Source organism: Centruroides sculpturatus, unplaced genomic scaffold (assembly GCF_000671375.1).
Source record: "Centruroides sculpturatus isolate CEXI.00-Female unplaced genomic scaffold, Cexi_2.0 scaffold445, whole genome shotgun sequence".
Lineage (NCBI taxonomy): Eukaryota > Metazoa > Arthropoda > Arachnida > Scorpiones > Buthidae > Centruroides > Centruroides sculpturatus.
This window is the reverse complement of record NW_019384683.1, coordinates 33,227-53,486: the sequence shown is the minus strand read 5'-3', so window position 1 is coordinate 53,486 and position 20,260 is coordinate 33,227. Positions and strand designations below refer to the sequence as shown.

Sequence of the window (20,260 nt, the reverse complement as noted above, 5' to 3'; positions counted from 1 at the left end):
GACCAAAGAATTTATATATGCATTACCATTGATTAGATATGTAGATACATAAATATTGCTATGAATATAAAAATTCTATCTCTATTGTGGAATTTTTATCATAAATATAGAATATGCTGTGTTTGATAACAATTTATAATTATAAAGAAGTGAAAACATTAATAGATATTTTAAACCATCCAATGTTCCGTCCAGACTGCAGTTTTGAGTGAGAATTTCTTTTGCTTATGTTAATTTAGCATCAAATGTAAATATTTTTAAGGTCATTTATGCATTTGGAACAATTTTACAATATCCACGAAATATGTACTATAGTTTAGAAATTGATGTATCAAATTACAACCTTTGTATGCTATATACATTCATCAGATTCATAACTTTATCAGCGATGTAAATATGCAATAAAATTAAATTTATACAAATAGGTTTATGTAGGTTTGCAACATTAATGAGCTGTTTATTTTGATTAATAATTTTAATTAGATTTATTTTAACCAAACTGCCCAATTATGACATATATAAACAACATATCACATCATCTCATAAGTCAATATACAATATTTGCCAAAATATCAAAAATGTATCAAATAAATATAAACAAAATGCTTTTCTAAATACTGAAATTATGTGAATATTTTAGAAAATAGGATTGTGTAATTTGCTGAAGTTTCATCATGAATATTTATATCTAATTAAAGATACTTTGGATAAAATAAAATTCAACTAAATTAGTAGTTAAATGACTTCAATAAATTTTACTTATATACTTAAGATAGTGGCTTAAGTATTTTTTTTTATAATAGATTAAAAAATTGTATTGGACAGTTAGAAAAGCTTGTTACTTTAAACAATAATTATTTATAAATTATCTTGTATTTGTTAGAATAATCTATATGACTTCCGGCATCAATATTTAAAAAAAAAATTTTGTTTTTTGACACTTTCTACTCTGTGGACACTAAGAAGGCCTTTTTCCCCAATACCAATCATGGGTTAGCTAAACCCACAATGACTAGGTGGTGAGATACAGGACCCAACAGATCTAGGTCTCTCAAAATGGTAGGCTGGTGCTTTAACTGCTTTAGCCAACTGTCAATTATTTTAGTTAATGATTAAGACTTTAAGCATTTAATAGTTTAATTTTCAATATTTATATAATGACTTACTTTCATATAATTTACCTTCATAGTTATGAAGTAATATAAAAATATTTATTTAAAAAAATCATTTCTGATGCAATTCTAAGAATGGTAATTGCTAAGATCTCATTCTTAATTTCATTTACAGATATTTATTTTAACATTTTTTATAAAAATTTATTATATACCATTTAATAATGCTTGCTATAGTACATCTTTCATGGATTATTGTAAATTGTAAGATTGAATTTGAAATAATTAATGATGGATAATAATTTCATCAAAAAATCAGATGTATTTATTGAGAGTGAGTTTTATTTATACATACAAAGATCTGAAGATTGTTTATACTCAAAAAGTATCAGCAGTACTGAGAGTGGTTCCTGAAATACTCAATTTTCTTAAGGTTATCAATATTATATTATATTTTTAAACTATAACAAGTTATGTACAAGTAGTTTAATTTTTAAAATATTGGTAAATGTAGAAATTTATTATTTTATTGATTTTAATTAGAAAATTAGTGAAAGAAGTCAACATAAAAAGAACTAGTTAAAGGGAACAATTTAATTGTTTATTGTACTTAAAATTTTTCAGGTATTAAGTTAGAAAATTAAAAAAAAATTAATTTTTCTATAGTGTTTTTTTTATACTGTAAACATTGCTGGAGTTGAGAGTTTATATATAGAAGATACAATATTAAACTGTATAAAATAAATTTATATATTAAATTGCAAACATATTTAAATATATTTTGTGTTTTTAAATTAATTATATTCTAATATTTAAAGTGAGAAAAAGAATTAGTTTATAAATTGGAATAATTTGTTGATTTCAATGAATTGTTAGAATGTATATTAAAAGAAGTTTTAATTTATTAATTATAAAATTGTTATACTTTTTGTTAAAAAGAAGTTTTTATTGTAAACATGAGTGATAAATATTTTGTTTATACATAATTTTGTCTTAAAAGAAATAAAAAAAACATATCATAATAATTTTTCAAACATATTGATGTGATGTCTATCTTTTTAGATAAATTTGCTTTATTCAACATCATTTTTACACCAGTTCTATAAATTAATTCTGCTTTAATTGTCCGTACGGGAACTAATCTTTGATAATTTAAACATAAGTGTGCTTGGGAATTAAATATTTTATTAAATAACTTGTTCTTTAGAAATATGTAAAAATTGATTGTAAAAAATTTTGTTTGTAAATAACAGCTTTGTATGTAGATAAATCATGGTTAATCACTGTACATTATTTTCTTTGACAAATTTTTTTGTTTTCATTAAAAAAAGAAACTATTCAATATACTAGTCACTGTTTTTAGTACTTAATAATATATATATAAAATGGAAAAATTGAAAATATTGTTTTAAGCTTACCTGCTGTAATTCTATTTATTTCACAAAAAGCAGTAATGCTTTAACGGATGGTGATGGTGATAAAATATTATAGAACATCATGTATAAAAAAATATATATATAAGAATGTAGTAGAATCTCATAGTGATCTATGTTTTAACTGTATTATTTTCAAAATAAATATTTTCTACAAATGTTCAATTTTGTTGAATTTCTTTTCATACAATTTGCTGTTTTCATTTGATAAATAGTTCACTTGTAACTTTGTGAAAATCTTTATTGCTGATTTTTTTAAGAACGTTTTGTTTATTTTAATGATTTTATCGATTGTAGATAAATGGATTGGTTTTATCTAAAAAAATTTGTCTTTGATTAGAATTTTTTAATTAGTTTAAAAATATTTTAATTATTAAAAACTCACCTGTTGTTCCATTTTAGTTAGGATTGTTAATAACAATTTAATAAATGCCAAATTTTGCTTATGATAGTTGGCTACTTCCAATAATTTCTCAAATAACAAATCTAAAGCTTCTTCAAAATTTGTCTAAATTCAATAATGAAAATCTCAATAAAAAATATGAAGTGTTAACAATTTCTTACAAATTTTAATGCAATTTCAAACAAAAATTATATACTGGATGATTGTATGTAAAATATTTCTATTCAATGCTATCTGGAGAGAGAATTCCAAATGCAACTATCTAGCTTCATAATATTTCAGTGTGTACAAAAGACATTTCCTTAAAAGAAAATTAGTACCAAAACTCACTACTGGAGTTTTTTGTGTTGTGAGCAACAATTATTTTATTTGTACAGCTATTTATGCTATACAGAGACCTTATATACAGGGATATTGCTGTGTTGTCTCCATTTTAAAAATATAAACTTTAAGGTGTGTGTGTTCAATAGCTGACTGTGGATATGTTTGTAAAGTCGAACGAGTTAAACGAGAATGACATCATTGTTATTCTTATTTTGTTAGACTTTTTGAACGATTCGTTTATAACTAAATGGATGTTTCTAAAATCAAAGATATGAGTGTTGCTAGTGCAGCCTTATCCAAAATATTTTTCTTAGATTGCTTTCGGTGGATGGTTATTTCAATCATTTCACCTTTTAATTCACAATTTAAACACTAGAGTAGATTTAGAAACATTGATATTGTCAGGCACCATTTTCTTAACAACATAAACTATTTCCTTTGTGACCTTCATTAGAGTTTCGTTCGAAACGTCATCACCGCAGAGCATGCGCACTGAGCAAGACTACTACTTTTCAAATGATTCATTACTAATGTGTTTAACTCGTTTGACTTTACGAATGTACCCTGTGATTGATCCTCTGATGTTTCTTACATGCAGTATGATACTACAAATTTGGCAGTCTTGAAAGAGTATGTCCTCAATAAATCACACTTTTATATATTCCAAAATCAAAAGTTCTTGAATTAAGATCCAGAGAACAGAATAGACAGATAGGAGAAAGTGCATGACTTTGTTATTGATGAAATGTTATAGAAACTGCTGAATGCTATATATGAGATCCTCTGTCTTGCATGAAAGTGCAAGACATCACCACTATCATACTGCAAGTGCATCAGTGATAACACTGTAAAGTACTATATTATTTTTCCGACTTTCCAACAATTATCGACACTACTGTGTGCCGGAAATACCCGTTCCCTAACGGGTACTTTACGCGGATTCGCGTTAGTGTGCCAGGCCTGGACTTTAAGCGTGCACCGAATTAAATAATGACAAAGTTTGTCAATAACAAAATCAAATATTTAATTAAACTTCTAGTAATAAACTATATACAGTATTTAGTAAAAATCAAACAATAATTTATTCAATGAAATTCAACAAGAATCAATCCGACAAACTCAAATCAATCTATTTCTAACTTAATTCTATTCCCCTTTGGAATTCGACAAAATCAAAGAATTAACTTATAAACAATAATTCTTATAAATTAAAGATCCTAATCGTCACCTCAATATACTAGGAACCTATTTCCTCAAACTCTCAAGACTTTCTATAATCGTCGATCCACAAATCGAATAACTTCAAAATCCTATCGGACACCTCTCTCGTTCACTGCTACGAAGCTCACCAAAGCTCGTTGCTATCAGGAATTCACCTCGTTCGTTTTCACTTGAGTTAGAGGCTTTATAGTGTGAGGTGACGTCACAATTCTGAATGAGCTCACTCTCCTCATTTACATACTTATCTGTAACATTAAATTTTTCTTGTTTATCTGGCAGATTATTTTCCGACAATACTTCGCTAACCTTTTACATTATTCTTTTTAACAATTATCGGGATGCTTTATTCTTTTAAGGTTTAGCGATTCCTAACTGGGTTGTGGGGTCTTCCCCCCCTTTTTCTCGGTGCGGACTTACTTTTTTCCGCTTGGGAAGCGCAAGTGTGCGCGAGTTTTCTACGGCGCTTTTCTTTCGTTGGTGAGTTGGTTTTTCTTCTATTTTTAAGTTACTAAGGTGAATGGTGAGGAAACTTCGTCCTAACAAAACATAAGCCCCAAACAAAAATAGAATAATAAGCAAAATAAAAGTAAATAAAAATAACGTTCGGACTTGGTTCCTTACAACACTGTTGGAGTATGATAGTGCTGAGTGCGTCTTTGTATCTGGCCATTTCAGAGTTTGTCACAGTCCTATTGGGACTAGCTTCTTTGAAAAAGAATGGTTCACGGATAAATGCGGTGTGAATCCACACTAGACTGTAATTTTAGCAAGTGCAGTGTTAAAACTGCTGAAAAAATTAGGGTTTTCTGTGGCCCAAATCTGACAGTTATGGGTGTTCACTCTTCCACCAAGGTAAAAATGTATCTTGACATGTATAGGATCTTCCATGGTCATGACATATTTGCTTTCATTCTGGCAAAGAGTTCCCTGTTGGCAATTGCTGCTTGTAACTGATCTTATGTGAATAAGAAAGCACCAACTTTCACAGTGTCATTGACACTGAGCCTAAGCCTAAATACACCCAACACATATAATACTGGAGCCTGCAATATTTATAGACTGTTCAACAATCTGGTTGAGGATACAAATTTATTTGCATCCTCAACCAGATTGAACTTTCAGATATTCAGTTTTCTCAAACCAAGCAATCATTCTTCTAATAGCATATGGAACTGATGATCCTTGGTGTAAATTCTTACAGCAACAAAATTCTAACAAGCATTGTTATTTTCATAAAACAACTTCCCAAGAAATGCAAGCTGCAATCAGGTGATGGACATCATAGCTGATAAGAATGACAATTAATAGTTGTGGCCACTTTTATAACCAGAATGTAGCTACAACATGTGTACTAATGCAAAGAAGTGTTTTGTTTTTTTGTTGCTTGCAGTATCAAAAATATTTAAGTTTTGGCACTAATTTTTTAAAGGAAATATCTTTTGCATGTCTTGAAATGTCACTAAACCAGATTTAGTTGCACTTGGACTGGTAAATATCTCTGAACAGCACTGAATAGCTACTTTAATTATGATAACCTGGTAATACAAGGAATGATCAAAAACTGATCACAAAGCCTGCAGTGAAAAGTGTACATTTTATTTCATACAACCAATACAGCCAACTGATAGTCTCCATATTGGTTTAGGCACTTATCACTTCATGTGATGAGTTTGAAAATTCTTTCCTGGTAAAAATCCTGTCCTTGCATGTTCAGCCAAGTTGTTGTGAAGTGTTTCACTTCCTCGTCTGAAAACGAATTGTCATCCTGTTAGGTGCTCCTTCAAGTGAGGAAACAGGTGAAAGTTGCTTGGAGCAAGGTCCGGGCTGTAGGGAGGGTGGTTGATGATGTCCCAGTGAAACTGCTTCAACAGCGTGGTGGTCTTCCATGGCAAACTTCCGACACCATTCTGCGACATGCTGATGAGACATGTCTCTCCACAAACCTCTACCAGCTGCTGGTGAATTTCAGCCACAGTTACATGTTTCGCCCACAGAAATCAAATAACTGATCAGATTTCTTCATAAGACCAGTTTTCCAAATGAGTTGCCATTTGTGTTTACCTACAATTAGTTCTGTAGGTGACAGGTGACTGAAACTCTACACTGTTGCCAACCGCATGTATTGGAATTACCACACACTTCTCATTTCTTTATAACAAACAAAACTCCAGGAATATTGGCCTTGTAACCTTAGTTTTTGATCAACCCTTGTATATACAACTATATAAATAAATCAATAAAATTTAGGATAACAATATAATTTGCTAAGCAGATCTTATCAGAAATATTTAAAAATTTCTACACTAACAATTAGATTAGGATTTAATAAACAGTCTGTTATATTTTTTCCAACTATCCTAAATAGTTTAATATTTATAAATTAATTTTGTATGCATCAGAATTAAACATAATAATGTCAGTTCATAATACTCCTGAAATTGTTCTTAAAGATGTTTGTCAGGAATTATAATAGAAATGCATTTTTCTAAATACATGAATAACTTTAACAAAAAATAAATATAATTTTATAACAATTATAGATTTTACTTTTATAAAAATGTTTGTATCTAACTTAAGTAAATACATACTGTTATTTTTATCTCATCTAATTAATTTAATTAAGTTGTTACTACCTTCTTTTCAGTTAAAGCTTGAATGATAATTATATGAGATTCTTCTATTTTACTAGTTGTTTGTAGAAATTCCCTATTCAAAAAAATATACACATTATATATAAGTTACATACACAATGTTTAAAAAAATAAATAAAATCATAGTTAATATAAAAATACAATAAACCATAACCTGAATTTTAATGACTGTGTATGTATGACCTACATGTGAAATTGTTTTCAAGCTAGAATTAGGCTAATTATGGAACTTAAGACAAGATGACAACTTATCTTTAGATTAAGATTAATTGGAAATTGGTTTGGCTCATAGATGTGTAAATGTAAAAATCTACCGTGTTGAAATGATTATTTGTATTATGATTCATTTATAATCATGGGCACATCCAGATGGCAAGCAGCTAAGCAAACAAGTCAATGACAATCCATTTCATATGAAATGAATTGTCATTGACTTGTTTGCTTAGCTGCTTGCTTCATATTTTCCATGTAAAAATATGCTTTATTTAAAAAATTTTTATCTAGAATGATATTGAATTTAATAAAATGTTTTTAAGGCAAATTTCTTTACACCAACAGAAAATACTGTCATTAATTTATCCACATTTAATATCTCTTTTTATATTTTATCTGACTTTGCTGATATAATCTGTAAAGATTTTTTTAAAATCACTTATTACAAAAACAATTTAAACAATCTTTTAAATTTTTAAAAATTTAAATTTATCTGAACTATGAGTAATTTTTAATTATGGAATAAGAATTGTTAATCAGTATTTAAAATAAAAAATTAAGTAAATTTGTTAAGAAATAAAATATTTTAATTGGGCTACAATTTGAAAAAATTGTAGACCTATAAATTTCCACTATCATCTGTCTGTCTGTCCTTCCTTAATTTTGAGAACAGAATTAGAAAAACGAAAGTTGAGGCCAGATTTGGAAAGCTTAAGAACAGGAGGCCTCTATTAACTGTATAAAAACTTCTGGTTTGTATCAGAAGTCATGTTATTTCAATTTGAAAATTTTCTTCTGAAAGGAGTTAGACAGATGACTGGCTTGACTCTAAGTTAACAGTAAAAGTATGATGTACAGGAGCAAGACACTACAGTAATAATTTGAAGTGGAGAGCATATATTTTAAATTAAACAAATTAAAAATTTCAGCCTGCCATTGTGACAATATCACAATAAATAATTGCTTGTTATATTTTAAATTATTATAAGATGACAAAAAGCTTTATTTTGAGGGTAGGGATGGGTTTTATAAAAAGTTATAAATGCTAATAACAAGTAAACTCATCATTAAGTCTGACCCTACTCAAGATATGATGCAAGAGTCCCCTTTATCTCTCCATGCTGTCGACATTTAATCACCGAAATTTAATAGCATCAATCCTCCTAATACACAAACTTCCCTGCAAAATTTCAGAATTTTTTTTAATTAAAAATCACAGAAATTTTTAAGCTTCAAAGAGGGTAAACAAAATTTGCCTCCTCCACATATACACAAACATCCATACATATAAAACCCCCAAATTTTTTTGCATTTCTAGACATTTTAAAGTCCCCTGAACACAATGATGTACAAATCTTAGGGGGTTATTTTTTGACTAATTCCCAACACTCCCTATTATATATAACAGAACCAGAAAAGTAAAAGTACAGACATACCTCAGTTAATGTTACCTCTGGTAACAAAGCCTAAATATAACAAAGTCCGTAATTTCCAGCCCAATTTAATGTAAAAATATTAAAATTTCAAGATAAATGTCCAGACAGAAGTCATCATATTGCAAATGATGGCAATGCATCACTTATTCCATTATAGGTGTGTCTGTTTTAACATTTTTTATATCATAGAGTAATTTAGTTACTTACACTTCATAAGGTGTGTTTTAAGTGTGGTGTACTGCAATAAATGAGGTATGAAGAAAAGAATAAATTGTACTAGAAGAAAATAATGTTCAATAGATTAGAAATGAAGTTGGCCCAATCAATCAGCTTCAAAAATATGGACAAAGAGGATGTATGAAATTTATTAAATGCAAAAGATACTAGTTTATCAGTGGATTTAAAAGATTTAGAAAAACTTGTTAACAATGAAAAACACAAAAATGAAGATAAAATTAAAGAAGTTCATAATGAAAAAGTGTTAGCAACCAAACATTTAGGCTTAAAAGATTTTTGAATAACATTAAAAATGATCATGATTTAAGATGTGTTATTGTTAAGTGATCAGTGTTAACTGCAACAAATCTGTACTGGTAATTGTTAATTAAATGAAGGAGAAAAATAAACATAAACAATCAATTTTAGATTCCTATTTTAAAATGTCTAATTTTATACTTTTTTGGAATATGATACTGACTTTTTATTTAATAAAGCTTTTCTTTTTCAAAAAAAAAAAAAAAAAGTCTCATTTTCTTTACATAAAAATATCCCTATTACAGCCATAGTATTTTGATCTCTGAGAACGAAGTTTCACTTAGCAAAGTAATTTCATGGAATGCATCTTTTTAATTGAGATATGCATGTACATAAGTATATTATACAACCTAAAGCCCAATATATATATACATTTTGTTGTTGTTAAGTTCCATCGAGTCGTCGTCGACTCCTGGTGACTTCATGGACAAGTCTTCTCCATCTTGATCTTTCCCTTGTTGTCTCTCATAGCTCCTCCAGCTTCATTTCTGTGACTTTTTCGATTTCTTCTATCCATCTTATCCGTTGCCTTCCCCTCTTCCTTCTACCTTCCACTTTTCCCAGCATAATAGTCTTCTCTAGGGAAATTTCTTTACGCATCACATGTCCAAAGTAAACATAGTGTGAGGACCCGAACAGGGGTCGACTGAGAGGTCCGAATTATGGGTTCGATCGAAAATAAAGAGCTCCTTTTCAGACGATAAGGAAACGGATTAGGTGTCTCGATTGAACAATGCAATTGGATTTTTCGGAAAATTAGTTAAACAATGGAAACGGAGAAATTCGAGGAAAACACGACGAGAGAGAGGATCATATTCAGTCGCTATGTTAACCTCTCCCGCGCCCTCCATTAGGTTTCGAATTGTCACCAGGTGACAATGAGAGACCAATGGAGAGGCGACTGCTGTAAAAAAATCTATAAATTTGTGCGACTCAAGAGACGAAGGTTCTTGGTTCTTGGTGTTTGGATACGTAGTGTGTCATCTCCTGGACGGGCGTGTTCCAGATCTTAGAAAAAAAAGGACATTTTGGAACATCGTGGAAGCATCGTTCTCTGGGTGCTCCTAGCAATCGACAGATTCGTCGGTTCGTCCGCGAGAAGCTGCCGAAAGCCGTAATCAACGCCCCGGGGCTCACTGAGTGTTTCACCAGCAGCGTCCATCCACTAGTGACGAAAACCAACTTTTACGAACTTTATCCGTGCGCTTTGGGGTGCTACCTCGTCTAACAAGTAATTTGTAAGGAGAATTTCTATGTTTAATAAACGGGTTAAAAATGGTAAACCTGTCTCAGAAAGTCATTCTGCGCCCACATGACAGAATGAACCGCTCGGCTGTCGAAAAACCCTCACCCTAATCGGCTGACCTCACAATAGTATACATACATAGCCACATTAAATACTTGGGCTATACATCTGCTATTTTTAATAATTAATACTAAGTAATTTGCTACTAGAGATAGACTAATCTCAACTAGATAACAAAAAAATCACACTGAATTTTTAAAAGGTGTGATATTTTGTAATATATCCATCCAGTTGATACAAATTATATGGATTTAACTTAGATAAGAGATTAATTTACCTCTAATAGCAAATTACTTAGTATTAATTATTAAAAATAGTGGATTTATAGCTCAAGTATTTAAGGCGATTGTTTGGCTATGTATCTGTATGCCTGTACTATATATACACAGTCGAACATCTCAACAATGACCACTGACAGAAACAATAATTGGCCATTGATTGGAAGTTACTTTGTAAGTATTTTTGTTCAAAGTTTCTAAAAAAGTAGATTTATTGGAGACTTGACTATATATATACATGTATGTTTATTTTATTAAAAAATATTTTGAATATTCTTCACCAGCATTTAATACAGCTGTCTCTTGATAATCCGACAGGTATGGGACCAAAGGTGTGTCGGATTACCAAAAGTGCCTGGATTAGTGAAAGTGATTACATATTTGACATTGTTTTGCTAGCAGTAGCCCACAATATTCCCTACTCCAACTGTTCGAACAGAACTGCTCATGGAAAACACATGAAATGTGTGTCATCTTGTAAGAATTGGGTGGGGAGATTCATGTTGTGACATGCTTCTGTGCAAGCAGACATTTAACGGGGACGGGTATCTTGATGGGATGTGCATTGGACTACTGAGCATGTCGGATTACAAAACGTCGGACTATCAAGGAACAGCTGTACTCTCATTATAATTCTGTATTTAATTTATTTTTATTTACATTTATTTGAATTTAAATAATCCAATTTTTGATGATTACATTTGATTTCTTTTCTATATAATTAATAAAATTGTTTTTATTATTTAAAAATTGATATCTGTTTTATAAAAAGGTAATTTTTCTTATAATTTACCTCAAATAAATGTCAGCTTGATCCAAAGGCAAACTTTCTTTTATAATTCTGACCACTAAATCCACTTGTACTTTACCTGAAATTATGATTTATATTCTTAAACTTATTATTATTATTATTTTTAAACTTTGTATAATAATCAATAATAAGATCAATTATACTTTAAGACATTTACTATATTTTTATGTTTTGCTTTTTTGTATGCTAAAAGTCTCAGTTAATTTCAAATTTGTTCCTTAAATCTATATATAAATGAGGATGTTTGTTTGTTTGCTATATACTCTGAAGCTGTTTGACCAATTTTTACAAAACTCAGCAGTTATAGTAAGTTAATGTTAAGAAAAACATATCTGAGAGGACCAGAAAACATACCAGAACTATGCAAAATTATAAAGGAATTTTATATTTTAATTATGTAAGACAGTGATAAAAAGACATAGAAATATCCTGACCATATAAGGAAATGTTTGATCTAACAAAAAAAAAAAAAAGAGAGAGAGTACTTCTCAAATTTTATCAAAAGAATAACGTAAGTACTAAGATCAAACATCTTTGATTGGGATGAAATTGACAGACAATTTTGATTCATCCTGTGATCTAGGTTCTGATCTCATTACACTTAGTAATTAGTGATGACCAATTAGAAATTGGAGATGAGAAAGAACAAACCAGAATGGTCAATCTGGGACCTGAAAGTTATACAAATCAGAATTTCAAGAACACAGAGAGCTTCTCTCTATTGTTTCCTTGGAAGAATTATCTTCACCCCCAACTCAAAACAGGACTAAACATCTCTATGGACTTCCTTACAACAACCTGGGGCCATTGACTCACAAAGGAACATCAAGAAACCTTTCTTTTAGAACTTTATCAGTAAGAAAAGGGAATCTGAAAATTTAGTCTCCACCAACAATCAAAGAATATTGTTGTTGTAAGATATATTTTTAAGTTACAATAAATTGAGATGAAATTTATGAAACTGGAGAGTTGTCTCTGTGCCTAGCACTCCCACACACAATTCAGAACTGCTCAGATATCCTATTATTATGTGCAGATTGGCAACCTCACATATCTTAAATTTTTTAACATCATATTTTTAATTGGTGTCTACTTGATCAACGAAATTGTGCCATTTCCTACCATCTGAGTATTGCAATAATTGTGACAATGGTAGGCTAAAATAACCAAACTCTTTATATGGTTTTCATTTGAATGTCTGTTATATTATAGTATTTGATTTATATATAACTACAAAGGTCATCTTACATAAGGGTCAAGTGACCAATGTGACCAATCTAACACATTCTAAAAATTCTTTAAATTGTGTACAGTCAAGGAATAAAGAATTTTAAAAATGTGTTGGATTGGTCACTAGGTGTGATAAACCCTTATGTAAGATAACATTTGTTGTTATATAAATCAAATACTATAATATAATATAATAGAAGGTTTAGAAGTTCAAAATAATCTAATAATCTTAATCTTTGTAGTTGTTATTTTTTGCCCAGGCAATGCCAGGCTCATCTGCTAGTATACAATATTTGTAAACAACAAATTTTTAATTAGATACATAAAAATTAGTGTAAGTAGTATTTAATATAATTCAAATTTAGAGATAACTATTGATTTTTTATTAAAATCAAGAAATTATGATGTTTATTTACTTATATATATAAACATTATCATCTGTTATTACATATAAACTTTTCATCGTCTGTTTAGAATTGTAATTTAGAATAATGGTTTAGTTAATTAGAAAAAAATAAAAATTACTTAATTTTATACAGTATATATACAAATTACTGATATTTTGAATTGTATATTATTATACAATCTCTCATGATCCTGTCTACAATCAATGAGTTTTTCATATTCATAAGTGATAATTAGATGATCAAAGTTCAGCCAACTAGCCACTCTTACAGACACAGGTTGGATTCTCAGAAGTTTTCATGATTATTTTGATTTATACAATCAAATTAAACAAAGCAAATGATGAATTTTTCTACATGGGATCCACAAACAGATCTGTGAATCTCCAACTCAAGGAACTTTTTGATTCAATTAATTTCCCAGTAATAGCATGGTATTAACATAATGGGTGCTAGAAAAAGAATGTTGAAAAGCTGATAGTACTCAAAAGCCAATACAACATAAATACTATCAGAATAGATAAATACTGTTTCATCATGAGTTTATTAGGAAAATATCTGATCATCATCAATGCACAGGACTCCATAAACCTAGACAATAGTTGGACTGGAATGCACATTCAAGAAATTGGTGTGATATGATTAAGCACTGGATTGATAAAATAAAGGAGTAGCTTGGGATAAGGAAAGTGTTCTGCATTTAAAAGTGAATTATTGTGTTCTGTTTTTAAGTGGAAACAATATGTTGGTACTGTGAATGCAGATTGATTGTTTTCAGATGTTTAATTTGTTAAAAAATCAAACAATTCAAACTTCGGTTAATTTTAAAGAACAATAATACTTATATTTGTTTTATATGAATTGTAAGCTGAAGTTGTCCTGGATCAGGACAAAAATGTTTATTATTATTCAGTTGAAATCTGGCTTCCTGAAGTAAGCATTTTAGTATTGATAATAATATGGTACTAGAGATACATGAAGTAATTCATATTAATGAATTCATGCATAAGGGAAAAATGGCTCTATGTAGATATGACTGAAATAGTAATAATAATATTGGCTGAGTTTACATTAATATATGTATTTTTCTGAAGACAAAGTCTATCCAAAAAGGAACCACCATTTATTTATCTCGTGTTCCAGACTACACTTTCTTGGCAACTGACCTTTCTTTTTAGGCTACTGGTCGCCAGAAGTTAAAAAAATCTTTTTAAAAATAAAAAATATATCCAATTAAAATTACAAGAATTTCTAAAAATGGAACTGGTGACACAGACTTCTTTCTTGCTTCCATCCATACATTCTTGGGGTGTTACAGCTTTTATCCACTGGAAATGAGCACTGGAAAATGTAGATTTAAAAAGCTGCCCCCTGGTGACGATACATTGTAAAACTTTCATTTGTAAATTTTCACCAGTTCCATTTTTAGATTAAATACGTTTATTATAAATATGTTAATTTATATTAATTTTACAAATTTATAAATTAATATAAATATATGTTTTAAATATACTTGTTCATGTATAAAACAGATACCAGGCATTGGAGCTTATAAAATGCATACATGTCTGGTTTTATACATAATCAAATATACTTAAAATTTATATGTTCAGGATAAAATTTCAAAATACGTATATTATTTAAACAATAAATGGATAAATAATCAATTAATTTCACATTAATTACTATCATCTAAATATCATTTGTAGTTTAAATTTTCGTTAATATGAGTTTATGTTGGTGGAATCTAGTAATAGAATTAATGTAACGTATCCGAATCACTTAATCAGTTCGAACTTTTAAAAAACATTCAATTTTTATATTTAAAATATTAAATTGCAGACAGTGTTGTATTTTACAAGTAATTCTTAAATAAATACATGTACCAAATACATTATTTTTTTTTATACATGCATTTGTTTGTACTCCTTTATGAGTTCCCTTTCTTTATATGTAACTCCAACCAATCTGATAAGGAAAGTATTTTAATAATGTACAAAATTTTTAAATATAAGATATTTAAAAATTGAAGTTAAAGGGTTCAAGTGGCTGTTTTATATTTATTTGTATATTGACAGAATTTGTCCTATAGTAATAAATATTCAGTCATGTCTTCATTAAGTCTTTATTCATCTTATATCATCAGTATCATTCATGTAGGTTTAGTCATGAACTAATCATATAACATAACTGTTTTATAAACATATCTATCAAACAGTGATGAGAGTTTTTTACTGGAATTTTATTTATAGTATTAGAAGTGTTGGTGCTAAAACTATGAGATGGTTAACGATTCTAACCAAATTCTATTAACATTCATTCAACATGATTATACTAAAAAAATTTTTTTACCTAAATAATTATTTTGTATACATGGTATAAAAAGACCTTCCAGCACAGCTTTAGGAGAGATTTTTGCCCATTCTAGAACATTCGAAATTAATAATCTTGATGGTTGATTATCCAAACAAATTACCTTAAAATGCAAAAATGAGTATAAATTAAATTCAGAACTAAATAAAATTTATGAATAGTTCTAAACAGAAATTATTAAATTATGATACTCTTCAGTTAACAGGACACCAGTCATTTTTACTACTATTTTTAGCAAAATTGTTATTTTATTTTGTGATTCATAAATATTTAAAATTATAAGGAAATAATGAAACATTTACAAAAGAATAAACTTACTACAATTATTTTTATGTTTTGTGCATGACATCCAGTCTCAGGGTCTACAAAGTTTATATTTGTGGTTTATTCACAAATGTTCATATCTGGCTTCTTCTAACTCATCATTTTTGTACACTTTCCAACAGTCAGATATAATTATACAGTTGTCCCTCTATAGTCCGACGTTTTTTAATCCGACATGCTCAGTAGTCCGACGCACCTCCCGTCAAGGTACCCGTCCCCGTTACGTGTCTGCTTGCACAGAAGCATGTTGCGATGTGAATCTCCCCATCCAATTTTTACACGATGACACACATTTCGTGTGTTTTATGTGAGCAGTTCTGTTCGAACAGTTGGAGTAGAGAATATTGTAAGTTACTGCTAGCAAAACAATGTGAAATATGTAATTATTTTCGGTAATCCGGACACTTTTGGTAATCTGACACACCTTTGGTCCCATACCTGTCGGATTATCAAGGGACAACTGTACTTCCTTTTTTCACGTTATTTTGTATTGCATTAATCAATGTTTTAGCTGAACAGTGTCACACAGTAACTAAAAAACACTTTTTCGACTCACAGCAAACTCCACAGAATACCCACTGCAGTGGAAGAACACATCCGACATTTTTTGTCTGTGTGTATATTGACTTTCTTCCACCTCAAGGACTCTGTTTGTACCACCTAATTATACAATGATTTGAAATAATAAAAAAATTGGTACAAACATAATGCATATAATCATTCTGATCAACAATCATACTGTGATTATTTCCTAACTTACCATTTAAGATTTTAATTTCTAGGAAAAAAACTAATTGCAATTTCTTTGTCATTTGACAATTTCCATATTCTAAAATCCATTTTAAATTGAAGAGTTAGAAATGAATGAAAAGGAACCATTATGGCAAACTTTGAAAAAAACATTACAGTATTTAACTTTGAGGTACATCACTCCTACCAAGAAATATAATTTACATAACCATGAGTTGAATGATGCAACTATGAGATGTGGTACTATGCAAAGTACATTGAAAATAAAATAAAAAATTATTTTTAACTTTTATTATTATTCTCAATTATAATTTACAACCAAATAACATAAAATAACAAGTTATATGTACAAATTACAAGTAAAAGTTGAAATTTAACTTTTGCGAGTATACCAACGCACAAATATGCTAATCATTTACAATATCAAAAATGCATCAACAATCATTGTTTAATTTCCTAATCAACTTTTATAACTTTTATACAAGCTTAAAGAAAAGGATAGGTTTGAATTCTAATAAACTATACATACTATTTGAACTAAAATAAATAAAATATTAAGATGTAAACACAAATCGGATTTCATTGATTGACTGGCGTCCCATTAACTGAGGAGTATCTAAATTATTTTAATTTCTTAAGAAGAGAAGAATCTATTTGAAATCTAAAGATTAAAAAAAATTACATAAAACAGATTGATGTTGAGCATGTAAATCAATTTTCAAATCAAATTTTTTAATATTTATTTTTCATTTTAATAAGAATACAGGTATACCTCGCCTTATGTCAGTAATTAGTTCCAGGAGAGACAACGTAAGTCGAATTTACTTGTCACTAGGCTAAACCATAAATTACCATTTCTGGTTCTGTATTTTATTTATTAATGCATTTTTAATAATATATGGTTAATAATGATCTATTTTAAGCTTACAAACAAATAAATTTTAGTTTTTAATATAGTACAGAAAAAAATAATCTAAATTTACGAATGCATATACAGTACATACTTGTAAATGTATATATTTTAATATGATTTTATGTGCTTTAAACGCTTTTCTAGTGATATTACGACTTCAATATTTGTGGCGGACAGATGTAAAGTTGAATAAAATGACTTAAACTTGATTTTTATTTCTCCATATACTTTTTTGACAAACGACGTATAACCCGAAACGACGTAAGTCGAGATATACCTGTAATAAATAACAGAATTATAAAACTCACTTTTGAATATAAAAGATGTTTGATCAAAGCAACTTCTGTGAAGAAACTGATTTGCGGTGTCAATTGTAAAATTAACTTGCAAAAACAGGAATGAAAATTTGTTTCCTTTAATTTGTCTAATTCTAAGTATTCACAGACATCTGGTATCTGAAATTTAAAAGATTTATATTTATGTCAGAAATGTTTAAAAATATCAGTGTATGGAAATAACATTTATTAATATTTTTCAATACGTGAAACTGTGAAAATAAACACAATTCCTTTGTAAATTAAACAAAATTATACAATAAAAAAATAGTTTCTAAGTAAGATGCCTCCATGAAAACAATAAGTAAACCAATGCTAAATTAAGTGAAGGAGTCAAAAGTTTTATTAGATTAAACGTTTTTTGGGACTTACTATCCCATCATCAGATCTCTAGGATATTCAAATTGGAAAATTTGAACAAGAATGCCTTGAGTTCCTTTGATTGAGAGGAAATTCAAACATAAGGACAGTTCTAAAAAACAAGAAATTATCCATTTGGTTCAATAATATGTAAGAATAAAAATATTATTTTAAAATATATACAGGAAAACATGTTTACATAAAGAAGGAAATAAATAAGGGATAATAAAAATAACAAGAAGAATGTACATAATTATGCACATACAATCATTAAGGTTAGATCCAATTAAACATCTAAAAAGGAGAGTAGATACAATTAAACATCTCACAGGTATTAGGTAATAAGCAAACCACCATAAAGGAGAATTAGTCAATAGTGTGACCAGGATCAAGGAGACAAAAGCAACTACATCAAGGATCCAAATCACCGTTTTCTCTTTGTTAGTTCAGCGGAAAAACAATAAAAGTAATTCTCTTAACAAAGAAGTCTCAAAAATGCCAATAAATTTTTCCAGCTTTTATTGAATGTTTTATTTATGTTGTTTTTGTTTAACATGTTTGTTAAGAAGTTCTGCAAATTTAGATCCAACTCAAACTAATCTTCTTGTAGCCAAAAACATTTTTAAAAAATTAGTTACATTTTGACTATATGCCTATCATCAGAATAAACAAACAATAGATAATACTGTTGTTGACTCCTGATGACAGATGTATAGCTCAAAAATACTAAAATTTTCTAAGTTTTTGATAGTCCACCTTTTGATGATTATAATAATACATATTATTTGAGGATTAGTAATAATGTCCATATTGTGAAAGACATATTCAAAGTATCCCAAAGTTGCATGCATGTGACACATGAGATATTGTACATTCTTTTTTTCACAGGCAATTAAATGTATAAAATAACTTATTTGATAGGATGCAGTTGACTTCTTAAGAAAATCTATTTTTCAGCTATTAACAAAGACTTCAGTTTACTTATGTGGGAAATTGATTGCTTGATTGATCAGTTTCAAATCTAGACAACAATAGCAGAAGGAGAATAAATACAGTAATTGTAAGAAAATGGAAACTGGAATCATCGGCAAAAAAAGTGGACAAATGCCAAACACAGTGGATGCATGGATTGTCCATGCAAAACATGGACGGTTGAGAGCTCTATAATAAAAAATACTTACATGCTTTGGATTAATATTACTAAAAACTTCTCCAAGAAGTCTTAAGTTTGTATCATTTTGGACATTATCATTCTGTAATGAAAGCTGCTCTTTCAGTTCATATAATTTAATCTGTAATGGAATTAAAATTGGATTAATTAAATTATTCACAGAAAAAACAAAATTTACGTATTTAAAATTAACTGTCTGAACCTTATCAAATGATTGATCAGACTGGTAATTTGAATTTTCTTCTTGTAATGTTTTAATTTGCGATTGTTTTGTATCTTTATCAGGATTTTCAATGTTTACACGATGAAATTTAATAAATGATTTAATATCTTCTTCAACAACTTTATTTTCGCTTTGAATGTCATTCTCCCTCGTACTGTTGTGTTTCACAAATAATTTATATAAAAAATTATCATCCGAACTATTTGTTGCATATCTTTCTCGAATTTTGCTGATATTTTCATCAGTAAAAGTATATTGTTTCCACATTTAATATAAATTAATTAACAAAATATAATCAATCAACTTTGTTTACTTCTCGACCTTATCGAGATATTCGTAACACGTGGTGCTCAAGGTGCTAACTTACGTTCCTACATATTTTTAAATTATTAACTTTATATTATAAGGATATAGCAATTATTAAACACATTTTAACATAAAAAATATTAATATGT

At 28.8% G+C, this 20,260-nt stretch overlaps 1 protein-coding gene across 1 annotated transcript; it reads right to left on the bottom strand.

Annotated features, from left to right (window-relative positions):
* Positions 1 to 1,092: 1,092 nt before the first annotated feature.
* Positions 1,093 to 20,225, bottom strand: LOC111626987 (Fanconi anemia group E protein-like). The gene is made up of 8 exons (XM_023370528.1): positions 19,785 to 20,225; positions 19,593 to 19,703; positions 18,025 to 18,171; positions 15,709 to 15,832; positions 11,705 to 11,780; positions 7,127 to 7,199; positions 2,931 to 3,053; positions 1,093 to 2,861 (listed from the first exon to the last, which is right to left on the bottom strand). The coding sequence occupies exons 1-8, from the start codon at positions 20,070 to 20,072 to the stop codon at positions 2,697 to 2,699; spliced, it is 1,107 nt and encodes a 368-aa protein (XP_023226296.1). The 5' UTR covers positions 20,073 to 20,225; the 3' UTR covers positions 1,093 to 2,696.
* Positions 20,226 to 20,260: the final 35 nt, after the last annotated feature.